The sequence below is a fragment of the Oryzias latipes genome, chromosome 12, assembly GCF_053564925.1.
Source record: "Oryzias latipes strain Hd-rR chromosome 12, Olatipes_Hd-rR_3.1".
NCBI lineage: Eukaryota > Metazoa > Chordata > Actinopteri > Beloniformes > Adrianichthyidae > Oryzias > Oryzias latipes.
In genome coordinates, this window is record NC_136248.1 from 25,472,306 (window position 1) to 25,489,513 (window position 17,208).

The 17,208-nt window shown below is 38.9% G+C and overlaps 1 protein-coding gene across 2 annotated transcripts in view; it reads right to left on the minus strand.

Annotated features, from left to right (window-relative positions):
• Nucleotides 1–1,566: 1,566 nt before the first annotated feature.
• The window catches only part of si:dkey-34e4.1 (carboxyl-terminal PDZ ligand of neuronal nitric oxide synthase protein), a 48,412-nt gene continuing 32,770 nt past the window's right edge, over nucleotides 1,567–17,208 (minus strand). Inside the window, exons 8-12 of one of the 2 annotated variants that reach the window (XR_002291301.3) lie at nucleotides 15,853–16,017; nucleotides 13,819–14,014; nucleotides 13,264–13,549; nucleotides 5,989–6,266; nucleotides 2,132–3,158 (exon numbers count right to left, since the gene is read on the minus strand). Coding sequence is in view for 1 of the 2 variants with exons in the window: in XM_004074680.5 (XP_004074728.1) it covers nucleotides 2,585–3,158; nucleotides 13,264–13,549; nucleotides 13,819–14,014; nucleotides 15,853–16,017 (1,221 nt within the window). In the remaining variant the exon portion in view is untranslated. Of the gene's footprint in view, nucleotides 3,159–5,988; nucleotides 6,267–13,263; nucleotides 13,550–13,818; nucleotides 14,015–15,852; nucleotides 16,018–17,208 lie in introns of both variants that reach the window. The other variant, XM_004074680.5, reaches the window with a different exon arrangement.

A 17,208-nucleotide genomic window follows, 5' to 3' on the forward strand; every position in this document is an offset into this window, starting at 1 on the left:
ATTTACTAAATTCTATTTAGTTTGCGAGGATTGATCCGGTTCATGGATTAAAGCGGTTTTTATTTAAGTTCTAAACAAAATCTAAAGAAATAAACAAAAACTGAAGTGACATGCTTTTTCAAAAGGGCATCCTTTAATATAATTTCCTGTTCACTCATCTGTTGTGTTGTTTTAAACCAAACTATCCATTTTAAAAGGTACTTAGAGCAGCATTTAAAAAAGGGGTTTCTAACTTAAAAGCAAGAACTTCATTTCAATTCAATTTATGTTTTTTATGGTAATGTTTGTGTTAAAATAAAAAATGATTCTTTAAATAAATGAAGCACAAGTAAAAGCAATCACTGCAAAAATATACCAAAATTCAATGATTTATAAGTTTATCTCTTAATTATTCCAATAAATATGTAAAGTTAAATGTTAAATACATTTAACATATTTTAACAGCGATTCAGTTTAGTTTCCGTTTAGAGACCATCGTTTTCAAAAGAACAGCTACATGTTACCTTCTTTTTTTAGAGAGAAAGGTAACACAGCAATCCAATAAATGAATGATTTTCATAATTTAATTTGTATCATATGAAATGTAATACTACCATGTCCTGCAGTCTCATTTGAAGAGAGTCTGCTATTAAACACTGCTTTTTTCTTTCTTACAAAGTAATTGTAGGACATTTTTACTCATTTCAAAGACTATCAAAATGTATTTAATCAAGTCTGTTTTTACAAATAAAAGCAGCAGCCTATCCAGATGGGTTTGTCCTGAAGGGCCTTCCTCCAGTCCACACAGATTGATGGTGGTTCCTCTCTGACCGCCCCGAGTTTTAAAGCACAACCCCCAGAGCCGAGGTTTCAGTTTCAAACAACCTCCCGGCTTTTAAAAGCCGCATTAGATTGATCACAGATCAAATGCAGTCCAGTATTGAACGGCTACATCAAACAAGGCCCAAGCTACCTCTGCAGAAAAAGAGGAGAGGAGCGTCAAGACATGCTAAAGCCGGCATAACTGATCATCCGGCTGGGGAATACCACGTTGAAGGTTTGGCACAGAGTGGGAAGAAACCTCCTACAACTAAATCAAGACTGGGATTCTCTATAAAGATGAACGCAGAAAAAACAAACCAGCTTCTACAGTTTACAGCTTGTTTCTAATAAATACATCCCTCTGAGACCTTGCGGGTGTTTAGAATGTCACATTGTCTTGTTTAGCGACAGCATCATCTGCATCCTGCAAAACTAAAATGAAGGAAATTGTGAAAAACCCGACAAGTCTCAAAGTTCTGGGAAATGTTAAGATGCTTGGATAAATTATTGTGACCAAACTGAGCAAGTAAAGAAAAAGGCATCTCAATGGTTATGAATATATTTTCAACCACATGTGAATTCGTCCTTCTTACCTCCTCACAGGGGCGTTCGGTTTCCTCTGTCTGGACTTGTGTAGAAGACAATCGTCAACCTGAAAATTAAAGTGTTGCAACAACAAGCAATTTTTGTTTTGTTTTACTTTAACTCGCTCTGTAATTTTCTTGGCATGATATAAATACAGCAAAACAAAACAGGACAGAGATGTTTCTGGTACAACTTCTTTATTGTCTTTCAGGTGTTATTGCTGTAGAGCTCCCAGGCTGGTGAACTGTTGGGAAAAGCCACACTTCTGATTGGCAAAGGTTTGCTTTGTCATTTGGACTCCTTCCACTTTCTCTCATTTTTCTCAGCTGCTTCTTCCCTTATTCATTTTGTCTACCTTTACTATTCAAAGGTGACACGGCGAACTTTCTGTACCACTGGTAAATACAAGCTTTACGATAGGATTCAATACAAAGGAAAAACTTTCAATCATTCAGGTCAGATTTGATCTTTACTTAATTATTATTCTTTTTTTTTTCTCTTTCAAATTTGTGACAAAAAAGTAAATATTGAAATACTGGATACATGAAGATATTCATAATTTCAACAAAACTTTTTTTATTTTCTTGATCTTCTAGGTCCTCCTCACACAATTACTCCTAAGAAAACTACAACTTAATAAAAAGTTGTATTTATTGCTTCCATCTTTCCTGTTGTTGTTTCACATAAACAGATCCTGTTGGAACGGTTTTAGTCACTAAGGCAAAATGTAAAATCGCTTTGTAGCTTTTCTTTTTCTTCCTCTCTGACATTCTAGTTTCTTTCCATTCATAACTCTGGAAGGTGCATCCCAAAAGTTAAAGCTTTTCCCAACATCACCACTGTTCGGATCATCTCATATAGGAGTGCACCGTTTTCATTTTACTTTGCACTAAAGTGAGTGTGTAAAACAATATTCTGAGGTCAAAAACTAGCAAAAATAAAATGTGTTGATTTTTTAGGTTTCAGTTCTACAGCAAATTATCTTCTACATGGACCTTCCTTTATTCTCGTAGTTCAAATGTAAACAGACCATTAATTCCATTAGAAAAATACTAAATCTGTCGACTTGCTAATAAATTACACACTTGAGTATTTTAGCAATAAGTGTAGTGTCACATGTAAGTGGAACAAGTCCTGAAACTGAGCCTTGTGGAACCCCAGAATAGATCATTCCCAGTTTAAGAAGTACCCCTGGCATCTAGTCATCCACTTGACCCCGCTGGGGGCCACTCGTGTGGTCCTGACTGCCTTCCAGTAGCTCATCCTCTGAAAAACTGATGTGAAGGCAGGTGTCATCCATCCCAGAGATGGCAGGAGGCATTTCACAGGCTTCTGACTGGGAAGCTGTGCTGCTGGTTTCACGTGGCGGTGACTCAGAGGACGACAGAGTCGCGTCTCCGTTCTCCTGTAGGGGGTTTCCGCAGCCTCTGGCTGATGACAAAAACATCTGGCGATCTCCGAACAGGTCATCTTCGTCGCGCAGAGGGGAGAGCAGCGACTTCGTTTCCGAGCGAACGCCGGAGTCCTCGCTGGCTGAAGAGGAGCTGCTCTCGCCATTGCTTAGGGAGTGGAAATCAGCTGACGACAGGGAGCTGGGGGTCTCGTCCGCGAATGAGAGGCTGACGCTTCGGCTGGGGGCTACTTCTATAGTGCTGATTTCAGTATGAGGGGGCATGGCCGTGACCTCTGACCCTGGGGAAAATGTCCTGCTGGACCTCTTGCGATTCATGAAGGGTGGAGGGGGGTTGATTTTAGGTATGACCTGTTTATACCTGTAAAAGAAGAAAAAGAAATGACACATCCCAGTTTGTTAACTTCTCTGTCCTCATCGCTCACATTACACCTCATTAACCTGAACGCACTCAAGATGAGAGCTGCTGCTACACAAGACACTGACTCTTGTCTGGCTCCCTGCTGTGCTGGCTGTCAAGGAACTTATCTCCAGTGCGCAGCTCCCCTGTTGTAAAAATAAAGGGCCAGGGGAAGAAAAGGAGCCTAAGCCCAGTGGATGGGACTAAGGAAGCGAAGCCAGAGCTGCAGGCTTTGCTTCCACACCAGAAATAGAAAACGCTGCAGCCGCTGATTTCTCCACAACAAAGGCGAGACACACATCAGTGCGCACATCCACACAATTACAGCCACTCTCTTACAAAATGAGCCCTGGTAACAAATTTCACTTCCTACTGGATTCTTCCCAGTTATTGGTGGCGGCTAACCTTGTTTCCCCAAAGATCCGGCTTATTGTGCAATTCCGCTCAGAGAAATGAACTTACGGGGCTTAATGAGGCCTACAGTGTCTGGTCCTACAGGAGGAGGATGCTATCTGCAGCGATGATGGACTTGTTAATGTGGAAATACAAACTTCTTAAGAAAGAAAAAAAATCACCTGTCATTTTCTTAAGTGGAAAGTTCTGGAGGTTGAGCTAAACTATTATGACCATGCTAACAAAGACATTTGCTGTTGCATTTTTTTTTAGATGTGGTTGTTGTTTTACAACCGAAGTGAAGCGCAGAATAAATATCTGCTTTATTTCAGCCTTTAGACAGCAAATTTAGTTTGCTTCTAACTATTTTGAGAAGCAAATTAGTGGAGATATGAGTGAATTTTTACTCAAAATCACATAAAGTAGTTAAAGGACTGATGTCATACAAGCTTTTTTGCATTACATGACTATGTTTATATGCAGTAATCAGAACATGTATGTGTGTTGACATTCTCAAAACAACCGTACATACCTCTACTACCATTTACACAGTTAAAGGAATTCAAGTGGATTCTAAAGTGGAGAAAAAGCAGCTTTATGTTGACATGCAACATGTTGCAGCAGTAAGGTGTTTACACCATTAAGACAAATCCATTAATCAGAAATAAAGCCGCTTTTCTCCGCGTCAAAATCACCGGATTCACGTTGATCAAGCAAAACAGTCAAAGAGTTACGAAGAGCGCTGGCGAAAGATCTGGTGTTTAATGGTCAACACAGGGGCTTTGGTTGCAGTGTTGACATTTTTGAACTACATTAGCTCTTTAACCGTTTACGTAATCAATGGAAAGCTGCTGATTCTGAAGTGGCTTTGTACCATTATGTATACTTTATTGCTGGAAAGGGTTGCATATGGGCGTTAAGCCACTTTTCTCTGTGTCAGAATCTGTTTGAATTATGTCAATATCATAAAGGTTAGTTCAGGTAGTTCACAAATGTCAACACTGGAGCTAAAACTCTGGGGTTAAAGGGTTAAAACACCTTTTACCTGAGGCCACAAGAACATATGGTGCAAACCACCATGCACTTCAAAATAGTGGCTTCAAACATTTAAACACTGGAATATTCTCAATAATGAGTGCAAAAGCTACTACCAGAATGTCTCATCCTGATTAGAAATTGATCTTTTTATAGTCTCAAATCAGTCAAAGTTTAGTCCAGTGGCAAAATAAGGGTATTTAATTAAGCTATATAGAAAATGATGACCTGTTTTTGAATGCTTTCAACATCAACATTGTCTTTGGTGAACTAATGGTCTGTTGCATCATTGTGTCAGTAAAACTCAAATAGATGAAGGTTTAGAGTGATTCGTCACTTTCACTGACAGTTTCCAAGCCTCATTATTGGTGACCCATCTGACGTTCATGATCATCAGTAAATAGTGGATAAGTGGACAGTTTTCTCTTTGTTTTTGGCTTCATCTCGCCAATCTCTGAAGGGATACAGTCCTCTGTGCACAACCAGCTTGCTGTTCTAAAAAGTGGAATCTCAGATACGTATTTGACAGACTTAATCCCACAAAATTGACTTTGTGAAAAAAAAGCAAGAAACCCTATTTGCTGGACTCCAGCAAATGATGATGGTTGCTGTTTGAAATGTTCCTGCTTAAAATTGAAATTAGTAACAGCAGAATTAATGAGGAAATAAAGATTATTCACCCTATTCATTTAGAATGCTTATATGAAACGTTATAGAATGAGAGAAACTTTCACTTTAACGTGTAAATGCATGCAGATTCCTAAAATGTGATCTTTTTTAACAAAACCAATTTTCTATTTTTTTTTTTTTAGCTATGTGGGCTGCTGCTCTGAAAAAAGTGAAAATTGTCTTTTAAAATCTCTCAGCGCTGCGTTTTGTCCGACTTTTTACTGCTAATGACCTCAAATCTGGTATATTCAGAGGCCCAAACACCTCATGGCAGAACTATCACTTCACATTCTCCACCAAGCCAAAGCTTTGAGACAAAAAACACATTTTATACTCAAATATCAAAACAGGTGCGGATAAATCTATACACAACTCTGCTGCTTTTATGCGTAATCGTTACTTTAATCTTCACAAGAAACTGTTTTCCGCCCAGGTTATGAGAGGAGAAACGTTTGAGTTTATTGTGGTACAGAGATTTGAGACCTTTTGAATCGCTGATTAGCCCGATGCTAATGTGATTTCTAACCGACAAGGCCATGTCTGCATGTAAATAGAACTTATTATGCAGTCATTAGCTGAGAAATCACGGGGTGAGGCTCACCAGCACCCAAATGGGCGATCCACCACATGCTGGGCCCCATGCTTTTGCCACAGACACCAGATTCACATGCTGGTGGTCATGAGTAATACTCACATAAAGGGAGGTGGAGGTGGGGCAGAGAGAGGAGGATAGGAAGGAGGAGAAAGTAAGGGACTGATGCAGAGAGCTCCCCAGACTCCTGGGGAGAGGCGAGCTGGTGCAGCAAACGATGAGGAGGGCGGGGATGGGGACATGACGATGGAACTCATGAGCTGTGGGTCTAAAGCTGCTGCTTTGCTGTTATTCTGGCTGACTTTGTTTGATTTAGCTCAGACAGAGAGTGAAGGGACAGTTAGAGGAGGAAGAGGACGAGCAGGAGCGGATCTTCACACCTGTACCAAAGAGAGGCAAGAGTTAGACTAGAGAGGGAGCCGAGCAACAGATGTAGAGCGGAGAGCCTCACAGATCAGCGGGTTTACACGCCCTGGCTCAATGAGGTCACTTTCAGCTGAACTTTTACACACTTGGCATCAGGAAGCAGCCAAGGCCCTACAACGACCTCAGTTCTTCCAGGGTTTGCAGTTAGCGTTGTAGAATGGTGTTGCATGGGGCTTTTATTGGGATTTGCTTCTAAGTCCTGCCTAGATGGGTTAGGAATGCCAAAAAGCGGTCATACTATTTATTTTGGGAGGTTTTGAGGCTCAAGTCAGATCACTTGGGACTACGTCAACCAGTAACAACGGCTATTATTTTCATGAAAAAAACAGTCTGACAGTGGTTTATTATAGAGGTACAGACTGTCAATGACTGTCCACACAATATGGACAAATAACAGATAAACTGCTGAGTGTAAAATAATCAATCACCCGCTATTCCTTATGCATATCAAATCTAGTCGCTATTACTTGAACCTGGACGGGTGTATTTAGTTCAAATGTTGGACAAACTGAACTTGGGATTGAACGGAGACAACAAGCACCTGGATCCATTTAGTTTAAGTTAAAATCCAAAAACCCAGGTTCTGCAGTATTTAGCCCATTAAAATAAAACATGCTCTAAACTACGGTAACTCTTTAACCATTTACACAACTAAGGTCATTTCAACAGATACTGAAAGCAGCCTTATGCTGATATGCAACAGCCTTCAGAATCCGTTGGAATTACTTTAATTGCAAAAACGGTTTCAAGATCCACTCCAATTAAAATGGTGTTTTTAACATGTTCTTGTAGGTTTTTGGTCATGATGGAGGACATACATGAAGAAGATTGAGATTAAAACCCCGTTTCTGAGTATTTCATTATTCAAATTAGGGCTGCACGATATGAAGAAAACTCGTGATATGCGATATTAGTAATTAATATTGCGATAACGATATAATTTGCGGTATATAAACAATTAGCAAAAAAAACAAAAATATTATTCCCATTCCATTACAACAGCTTAAAAATTATACTACAAATGACCCTTGTTGACGTAGGAGGCGAACATACAACATAATAGGGCGCCATCCGATTAGTTAACAACGTGAAGGGGTCCATCTGATTGGTCAAATGCAGAAAGGGATTCTTTCAATCCATTAAACACTTCAAGCTGCCATAAGATTGTTTGGCCACATCTAAGGTAACCATTTATTGCAAATTTGCTGTCTTTTGCGATATGCATATTGCACAGCTTGATATTGCGATAACGATAAATTTGCGGTATATTGTGCAGGCCTAATTCAAATTATTGTGAAACAGGAGCAGACGAAGAAAACAACGTAGGTTTGTTGATTTGGCCTAAAAACGGCATAATCATAATTAAAAGACCACTGGGAACGCTTTTGAATGAGACAAGAGACATTTGGAGTGGGGCTTTAAAAGTTCCAATCATTGAAGGAGTGTTAGCAACGCAGCTAAACTTTTGGAACAAAGGGGCAAAAAATATGGCCTTCAGGAACATTTTCTAAACATTTGTCAGTAAATTCAAAAAAATATTTCAAATAGAATCATTACACATGCAAATATTTTAAGCCTTTAATTCTTGTAATGTGATAATAATGGCTTAGGTTTTGACAGTGAGTTTCCAAAATTGAATTTTTCTGATCAATATTAACATTTTTCCAGTGGCTCCAAAAATGATCTTCCTTACTGATCAAATACATTTAATAACCATCTATTAGAAAATAATCTTTACTTAATTTTCTAATGGAAACACTGGTTGTTTTTAACTGAAGGAAACAGTCTGTTTCTGGACTAATTAAATGTCATATATCAACAACACCAACAGCAGAAGGTAAAAACTTTCTATGCAGCAACTGAAGGAGAAGTGACTCATAAGCTCGGAGCTTTTAATAACTCAGTCGATAAACGGGGGGGAAAAAAGCAGCCAGTCAAGAGAATAAAAAGCATCTTATTCCATAAAAAGGGCCAGAAAGAAGTTCCATAGGCAGGGACTACAAAAGAGAATCAATAAGAAACGGCCCTCTCACTTAAGTCTTTGACAAGAAGATTTCCCATTTTCAAACGTTCTTTTTTGTATGAACTGGAAGACAAGCAGAGTAGGTGAATTAAACAGTAGGAGGAGGGAACTCAGAGGGGACAGGGAGCCTTTGTAAATGCAACTTTCTTTATGAGCAAGAATGATGGCACTCGTGTGAGATGTCTGCGTGGGACGTGAAGAACGTAGGAGGGGAAGCCGTCGCAGCCAAACCTACAGTTTGTTGACTCTAAAAAAGCACAGCTTCGCCTGACAGAGTCTTCTGACTGACACCGCTAAGGATTCGTCCTCCAGATCCTCACATCCAGACCAACATAAACCTGGGAGCAGATGAATCCTGCTGCCTCCAATTGACAGGATCTGCATGTGAAGGAGGACTTCTGGAAGTGTAGAAACCGAGCTGAAAATAAAGGAAACAGCATCCGATCCACTCCCATCACTGCAATCCAATTATTGCCAACAGAACTGTGCCTGTGCAGCTTTGGCAGACACACACGACGAGTGGAGGAGTCAAGATAATAAAGAGATGAAAAAAACAACAATGAGGGCAAGGAAACGACTCAGATGAGGACAGGAAATCGGCACATGCAACGTGCCTCACTTTAAAATGATCCACCGTCTAAATTAATGTCACTTAAACACATGTTCATCTTTTGAGCAAATATCTAGGACAGCATCTCATTTGGCGGCACACTGAACTACACCATTTCAAAAATGCTCCAGAGTGTTTGTTAAAGTGAGTCCTTGTACAAGTCTGTTGGAAAAGAGTACGCATCACTCTCCCAGACTATAGCCGGAATGCTCCAATAATGAAGGAGTGCATCTTCATAGTTTACCAGTCGTGATAAAAGTTTTGAACAGATTTTTAAGTGCAGTGTAGCACAGGTACACTCTAAAAAGAGAATTTGGGCTGTAGTTGGAAAGATGCACTTTTTTTACATTGTTTAACTTAATTATTTAGTTTGGTGAAAATAAATCATTTTTTTAAGTTCATTCAACTTAAAAATAACACGTTGTTTTCTGACATAGTTATTTTACTTTCAATCAACTTAATTCAATTAAGTTGGTGTTACTTTAGTGTGAAGCTATCAATGCGTCATGGCATCATAACATAAGGCAGCGCAAGGAATTATGGGATAGCATTTTCTTTGCCTATCTGGCCAGATTGGGGTTTAAGTGTGAGTTTTTATGCATGGGTTTTGTTGACTAGCTGTTTTACTTTGTTTTAACAAGTAATTTAAACTGTTATGTTTATTTCTTTCTGCACCATGAGTTAGAGTTTGGTAGAGGATGATGATCAATCCCCTCGTGCCGTAAAACACCGTAAGCTTCAAAATAAAAGACAGAGTTCACAACATGCAAGTTCCTGCCTTGTAAATAGCTTTTTAAATTATAATACCTTGATGTCTGTATTTATGCTACATTTTCTTGTTCTTGCTTTTTTTAAACTTAATTCTAAGTCTTTTTTTCCCTCTGCTGTCAGCTGCTATGGTGACAAACAAATTTCCCACGTGTGGGATCAATAAAGTATCTCTGATTCTGATTCTGATTGTAATGCGAGACATTGCTGGGTCATTCATGTCTTTGATAGGAAAATTACAAGGCCCAGTGGTTGAAACTTTAGAAAAATGTGTCAATTTAAATTGTATAAACCAAATTGAATTCAATTAGGTGTGATCAATTGAAGTGATTCAATTAACTTGGATCAACATTTTTCTTTTTAAGAGTGTAATTTGGTTGCAGGTCAGTACAACCAGAATTTATAAATAAGAAAAACTGCTGATTATAGAGAAAATTAAAGGATTTTAAGCTCCCCTTATGGTTATAATATGGTAAAAAAAATATGGTAATCCTATGAGGGAAGTGTAGAAAACAAGCAAAATCTGGAAAGGGGTGCAAAGAAACAAAACAGAACTTAACCAATGGTTTCAGTGAATTTAAATAAGTATTTCTGAAAGGTCACAGCTGTTTAGCTGCTGCTACGTTATCTGTTTTAACTGAGGGGTTATTCAGTGCAGCAATAACTGACATTTTTGTTGTTTTAATATGTCGTCTGCATTTTTAAGTGCTAGAAATGCTGTTTACTAAGAGATTCAATAAATGAAGCACATAGGTGGTGAGATGACTCATGAATTCTCTTATTGGGTCTAAACTGCAGCCGGACGGTGGGGTTTGCTGCATCATTTCAAATAATAGGGAGAAGAGGCGCAGCGTGCAGCCGAGGAAATCTAAAAGCCAGATGGAAATGTGTCGGCGCAGAATGCCTCTGCATGTGTTTATATAGTCTGGCATATGTAGCTGCGGAAGACCTGGGATCAGCATCCAATCAAATCCAAATCATTACTTTTTTCTAAGGAAAAGGCTAAAAAAAAAAGCTCTTTTTGTGCCAGAGGCACAAACAGGCTGTCAAGAAAAGAAAAAAAGACAGAAAATAGTCTTTTATTTTCATCTCCCTTCTTCTTAAAGAAGAATTGGAGAAGTCGTCCTGATCCGAGGCGCTAGAAGTTTTTCTCAGTGAAGCAGGTCCTCATGACAGCCGTAAGAAGACTAAAGGCTCATTAAAAAGCTCATTAAAACATGATTATGTCTTCTTTTTTTTAGCTTCACCCAGCAAGAATTTATAGACAAACACAGAGACTCCAACTTGTTCGGCAGCCATATACAGAATCAAAAATATCCTTAAAAAGCATATTTCACAGATGACTGCTGGAAGAACATGAGAGACGGAGACGTTTGTTCTCTCTTGTTCTCCCACGCTCTTTCTCAGAATGAGTAATTTCCACTGAAAAAACACAAACACAGGTTTTCTCTTAATTCCCCCTAAAGCCTCTTCAACTCACACTTTCACCGTCAAACCTCATCCCCTCCGGGTCTCCCCCCCCTCCCATAATCCCCTGATTACACTTGCTTTTTCATTAGCTGCAGGCGTTTTTCGCTGAGTCCAGCTGTTCCTCGGTAATAACACTAAAAGCTACAGGATGTGTATGTCTCCATATCGTCTGGACAAACCGACACAGTTGGAGTCCCAGCACTATATTTCGCCTCAACTCCGCTGGACTTTGACTGAGAGTAGTTAAGAGGGTGTCTTCCCCCTTTCTGCACAGCCGAGACCACAAAAACAATGGAGGAGTTTGAGAAGATAGCGTATCCGCTGCTGAGTCTGTGGCTCTCATCACACTAAGGAAGCCGGAGGAGAAACACAACAAATCAGTATTGACAGCTAAACTTTGGAAACTGAACAGCAGCTTCCTATCAAAAAGGAAGAGAAAGTATTCAAATGGAAATGGCAGCTAACACTAGCATATAGCGGTTTTCAAAATATTTTTAGTTGGTACTGCCCCTTGTAATAACAGCATATTTAAATAATTGTCTTTATGGTCAGACTTTCCACTGCAAAGTCTTTTATTTTGAAATTTTAAAATAAAAGACTTGTTTCACATTTACGTTCCATGTAACACAAATTCTAAGCTCAGTCAGTATTCTATACACTCCATGTCTATTTCCCTTCTGTTTCTGGATAAAAAATGTTGAGATTGAACCTTTTCTGCATGTCTGTAAAAAATGTGCCGTGTGTTAAACTATATCGTACATTTACTAACGCATGACTCTTGAATTTTGAAGCTGGCAGGACGTTTTTCACAGTGGGAGAAAGTTCCATTCCAGAGAGAAAAAGCTCGATTTTCAAAATAAAGCATCACATATGTAAGTCATTTTTTTGGGGATAAATTGGAACTTCAGGAGTCCTGCTGAACGGAGCGCGCTCAGAGCAGCTGCTTCTCTGATACCTGCTGCCTGTGATGTGCAAATAAAGCAAAAAACTGCGCCGTGTCTATGCAACCCCATGCGTTTTGCCTGGCTTTTGAGACCACAAACGGAGAACCAGCCTCCTGTAATGTTGAACTTCTTATGCCAGACAAACCATAATATGAAGATAGTCATGTAGCTAAGCTTGTTATGCAGTTGAAGCTCATTTAGTATGATGATGACGATGATGATGATACCATAGAAGAATCAGTGGCAGGCACTGACGTCAGATGCAAGCAAGTTAATCAAACAGAGGTTGTTTAAACTAGTTAGGAAACAAGTTTTAAGTTTCCAGAAATCCCCCTGAGACTGAGAGCAGCTGCACCAAACCAGAACCTGATACTCGATTGTGCAGCACATCAGCGGTAACAGTGTCAAGCTAAACAATAACTGCTTTTTAAAGTTCCCTCTCCTCCCGACACTATGTTGTTATTGAGCCACCCCAAAGGACAAGCATACTATGATATTCAGCTGTGCATCTAGAAAATAGCTATGCTTTCAGCCTTTAACACATCATTCCTGAATGACAGGAACTCCCAATGCAAACGATAAAGGAAAGAAATGGATTCATCTTGTGATGCAGAAATTCTATGCTGGAGATGCGACAGGTCAGAGAAGCCGATTTTCCTTGCATTGCAGATTGAAACAGAAAGTGCTCAGCCAAACAGGCCTAGGGTCACCACACTAACCTAGTGAGCTGTGAAGGACAGAAAAGTCCTTTCTAAAGCCAAAACAATGTTTGTGCATAACACAAAGCAGTGGATGCAGTTTATTTTTCCTGAACTGAAACTGTAAACCAACGCAAATGTAAATGCTGGAATAAAGTAAGTCTGGTTAAGAGGCCATAGCCTTTAAAGATCGTGAATTGACATCTTTTTTTTCAACCCTTGGTAGAGATCGGTAGAGTTCTATTTTTATCCGGTTTTCAGGCACAGATCACAGCAGAAACCTGGTGGTTAGCATTTAAGAAAAGCATATTAGTGTGAGGGAATGGGTATGATGATCAAACGGGATTTGAGGACACCAGAAAACCTGACACGGGAAGATTTACTGATCAGCAGGTGTAGTAAACCATGTGTGAACAGCTTCAAAAGTCTCCATCTTACTTTTCATCGAAGATGGCAGAGTTTCTGTCCTTCTGGTCTGCATCGCTGTTAGCCCTAATGAAGGGCTGGGGGTCGGAGAGCGATGCTGCCGTGTCAGAGCCGTTTTCCAGGTTGAGCAGGTTGATGTAGGACTCGGCACTGCCCACCTGGATGGGGGTGAGAGTTGAGGTCTGGAGCGGCCATGCAGAGGTAAGCTGCTCCAGGGTCTGACTGTAGTGATTCTTTAGGTTCAAGGAGAGCGATCTGGCAGATGAAGAAACTGAGCTTCCCTCTGACTGTGGCCCACCTAGAGTAAATGGAAGAACAAATGTCCCAGAAATCTTTAGGGTCAATTTGACCCAGTCAGAAAAAGTTTATGAAAATAGTTTTCTTGTTTCTTTGTTAAAAGCAGATAGAAACTTTTATCCTGGGTCAAGCTGACCCTATTTTATTCATTTTACACCTCCAATTTAATTAGCACTACTAGATATTGTTAAGTATAGAGACCTTAAACCATTTTGAAGACTAAAACATGGAGTGAATGCCTCTTCCCTGAGGAAATCCCTTTTCACTTACTGTGTCCGTTAGGTTGAGGCTCCGGATGAGCTTGTGTTGCTTCTGGGCAGCGCGCCTCCAACTCTTTCAGCTGCCGCACCAGCAGCGCCAGGTGCTGCAGCAGGTCCCTGTTCTGCAGCAGCAGCTGGTGGATGCGGGCCTGAGCCTCCATGCGAGCCGCCGTCTCTGCCGCCATCTGGTCTTTTAACAGCTGCACCTGTAGGTGGCGCAAAAATGACCAAAATGATCAGATGTTTTTTTCCAGCAAAAACTGGATTGATAATCTGGTTATTGTAAAGACACTGCATTTTTACACTGGTATTAGAATTAAGTGGGTATAGAATATTAAGGCCAGAATCATTTCGTGGCATGTTTTAGAAATCTGTAAATTTAAGTCTTCAGCCTGATGCTGTCATAATTGGAACAATGCTGCCCCCTAGCGGTAAAGTCTATTTATAACATCTATTAATTCTGATATGATCTGACTACATCCACTATTTCTAAAAGCCTTGGGGCAAAAATGAAAAAAAAAAAAGCCTGGTTTCAGGGACAAACACACAAAAGGTCAAGAATGTAACAAACTGCAGTTTAATTATCTTTTTTCTGAGGTAATTAGGACACAGTTTGGTAAAAACACTCATGTGAATGCGCCAACAAAAAAATTCTACATCACCTGACAGTTATGCCACATGCGTTAATAACGCAAAAAATGTGGAGGGCAAAAAGATGCAAGTGAGTCACTGGGGTCCTCGGGAAGACTACTTCTCAATAAATAGTTTGTGTAAGATCTTGTAAAAGTAGTTCTAATTAAAATATGAAAAATGTCCCCTGATAAAACCTGGGGTTTTTTTTGAGAAAAAACAGGCAAAACAACTCATTTATTTGCCTTTTCTTTTCTGTTTATTCAACTTCAGGTTTCAGGAATATACTTTGATTTAAAAAGATAGTTGTGGCCACCTAAATTAGAATGATACCAGTCTTTCGACATTTTAGAAAGCATATTATGAAGCAAAACAGCTTTTTTTTAATAAAACAAAAAACCTCTAAGGAAAAAAGAAAAAGATTCAAATGGATCCACCTGAAAAATGATCAGAAATAAGAAGAATTTCTGATCACTTTTATCTAAGAACTTAAAAAGTGATTAAAACTACAGTGGTTTGTACTGAAAAAGACTGTAGTTTGTGTTGATGTTTCTTGTTTAATCAGTTTAAATTTTGAAGTTCACAGTTAGGGTTTAATAGTGAATAAAACGTAACGTTTGATAACAACCCAGATTTAATGTTTATCAATTTTCATTTTTCAGACAGAGTTTTTTTAAATTTTATTTCAAATGTGGACTTCACAGTCATTATGGTTCAAATGTTTTTAGATGTGTGTGTCTTTGTGATGAAATGAAAATACCACTGCAATAAAAATGTTCAATAAACTGTTCATTTGCACTTAACCGTATTAAAATAGTTTAAGAATGCAGGCCCAATGGTTGGCCTTCACACATTTTCACCTCACCAAATCTGGCCCCAAAGGCAAAAAGTTTGGACAGCCCTGCCATACAGTGTAAAACTAGCTGTTTTTACTGAACCATGAAAAGTTCAGAACAGAAAAGGTCATTGGTTTGAGACACTTTATAGGTAAAGAGCTACACAGTTAGAAAACCTAAATCCAGCAGGTTTTCTTCAACATTTTTGATCAGGTGTGTTTGACTAATGCTATTGAAGTTTCATCTTAATAAAAAAACGATCAGCTACATATATATATATATATATATATATATATATATATATATATATATATATATATATATATATATATATATATATATATATATATATATATATATATATATATATATATATATATATATATATATATATATATATATATATATATATATATATATATATATATATATATATATACTTAAAGACAAATTCAAAAAACAACTAGAATCACCACCTGAACCTGACTCAAAATGTTACTGGAGGAAGGCGGTCCAAATGTGAAGCCTGGGGTTCTCCAGAGTAATTTTAGTTATTGTTATGCAGACACGTTTCTCACCTGGGCAATGACCACCTGTGTGTGCTGCTGCTGCTGCTGGAGCTGCTGCTGAAGAAGCTGCAGATAGTGCTGGGATGCTAGTGGAGTGAGAGTTGGAGAGCAAGGGCTGCTGGGTGTGATGACGCCCTGGGACGTCATAGTGTAGACTGACCTTCGATCAAAGTCCTGGCAAAGAAGAAGAAGAAGGAACACATTCATTGCAGAATTTACTGATAAAAAGTAATGGGGCTTAGGTTCAAATGACCTAAAAAAAATACCATACCACAATTTCTGACTCAGTGTTTTTATTTTCACATCAGTTTAAAGCCAATTTTATATCTTGGACTCCAGTGTGGTGCAATCTTCCAGAGTGCTGTGCAATGATTCATAAAAACTAGATCATCTTTGAATACGGGTCATTTTCTCTGCTCATTTTATAGCTTTCTGTAAGAATATTTTTCAACTGTTTTTTTTCTTCTTCTAAAAAAACAAAGTATAATATTATTACAGGTTTGAACATTCAATGATGTTGTAATTCCTATATTTCACCATTAGGTGGCAATCTTTTATAGTTTAAAGTCTTGAATGCCAAGCTTCATGGGAAATTCAAACAAAAAATAAACTTGGCTGTTTTTTTATCAATTCAAATTATTCGAAACAATTTAAAAGTAACAAAAATTCGAATTAATTTACATAAAACTGATTTTAGGAAAGGACATTATCTTGTATGACACCAAATACACATCTCCAAGGAGACAGTGCTACTATAATCTACTAAAATCTTTTATCCTGTTCTTCTTTTATCAAACCTCATTCTTTTTTTCCTTCTCCCTCTCTCTACCGTCTTATCTTGGCAGAGCAGATGTTTGTGAACCCCCTGTGTGGGATTATGGTGGCGTTCCGCAAAAATCAAAGGGAACAGACTGAGTGTTTGGGATTAGGTGTCCCCCTCATACGGCCAGTGAGAATATGCAGGTTACTTGCTCCAATCCCTTCAACTGGCCTTTACCGGCATTATAAGAGTTTATGTCTACCACAACGCAACCCTAACCATTCAATGACAAATCCAAAGGAAAACCGCTGAGACACAGGGAAGCCTTTTCTTATGTCATCCTTTACAGAACAGCAGCTAAGGATTTGAGGTTTATAGTTTATGCAGGAGTGAACCGATCAGAAAACAGGAGCTGCAGTTAATGATCTGTCCAGGTGCTGGAAGAGATGCCAATGATGGAGTTACGCCAGCCCTCAAGGGATGCTGTGTTTGCATGTTTTCCAAATATCCTAAATGGGGCGGTCGACCCATGATCGTTAGATTGCAGGTTCGATTCCCGCCTTGCACGCCCATGTGTCAAAGTGTCCTTGGGCAAGACACTGAAC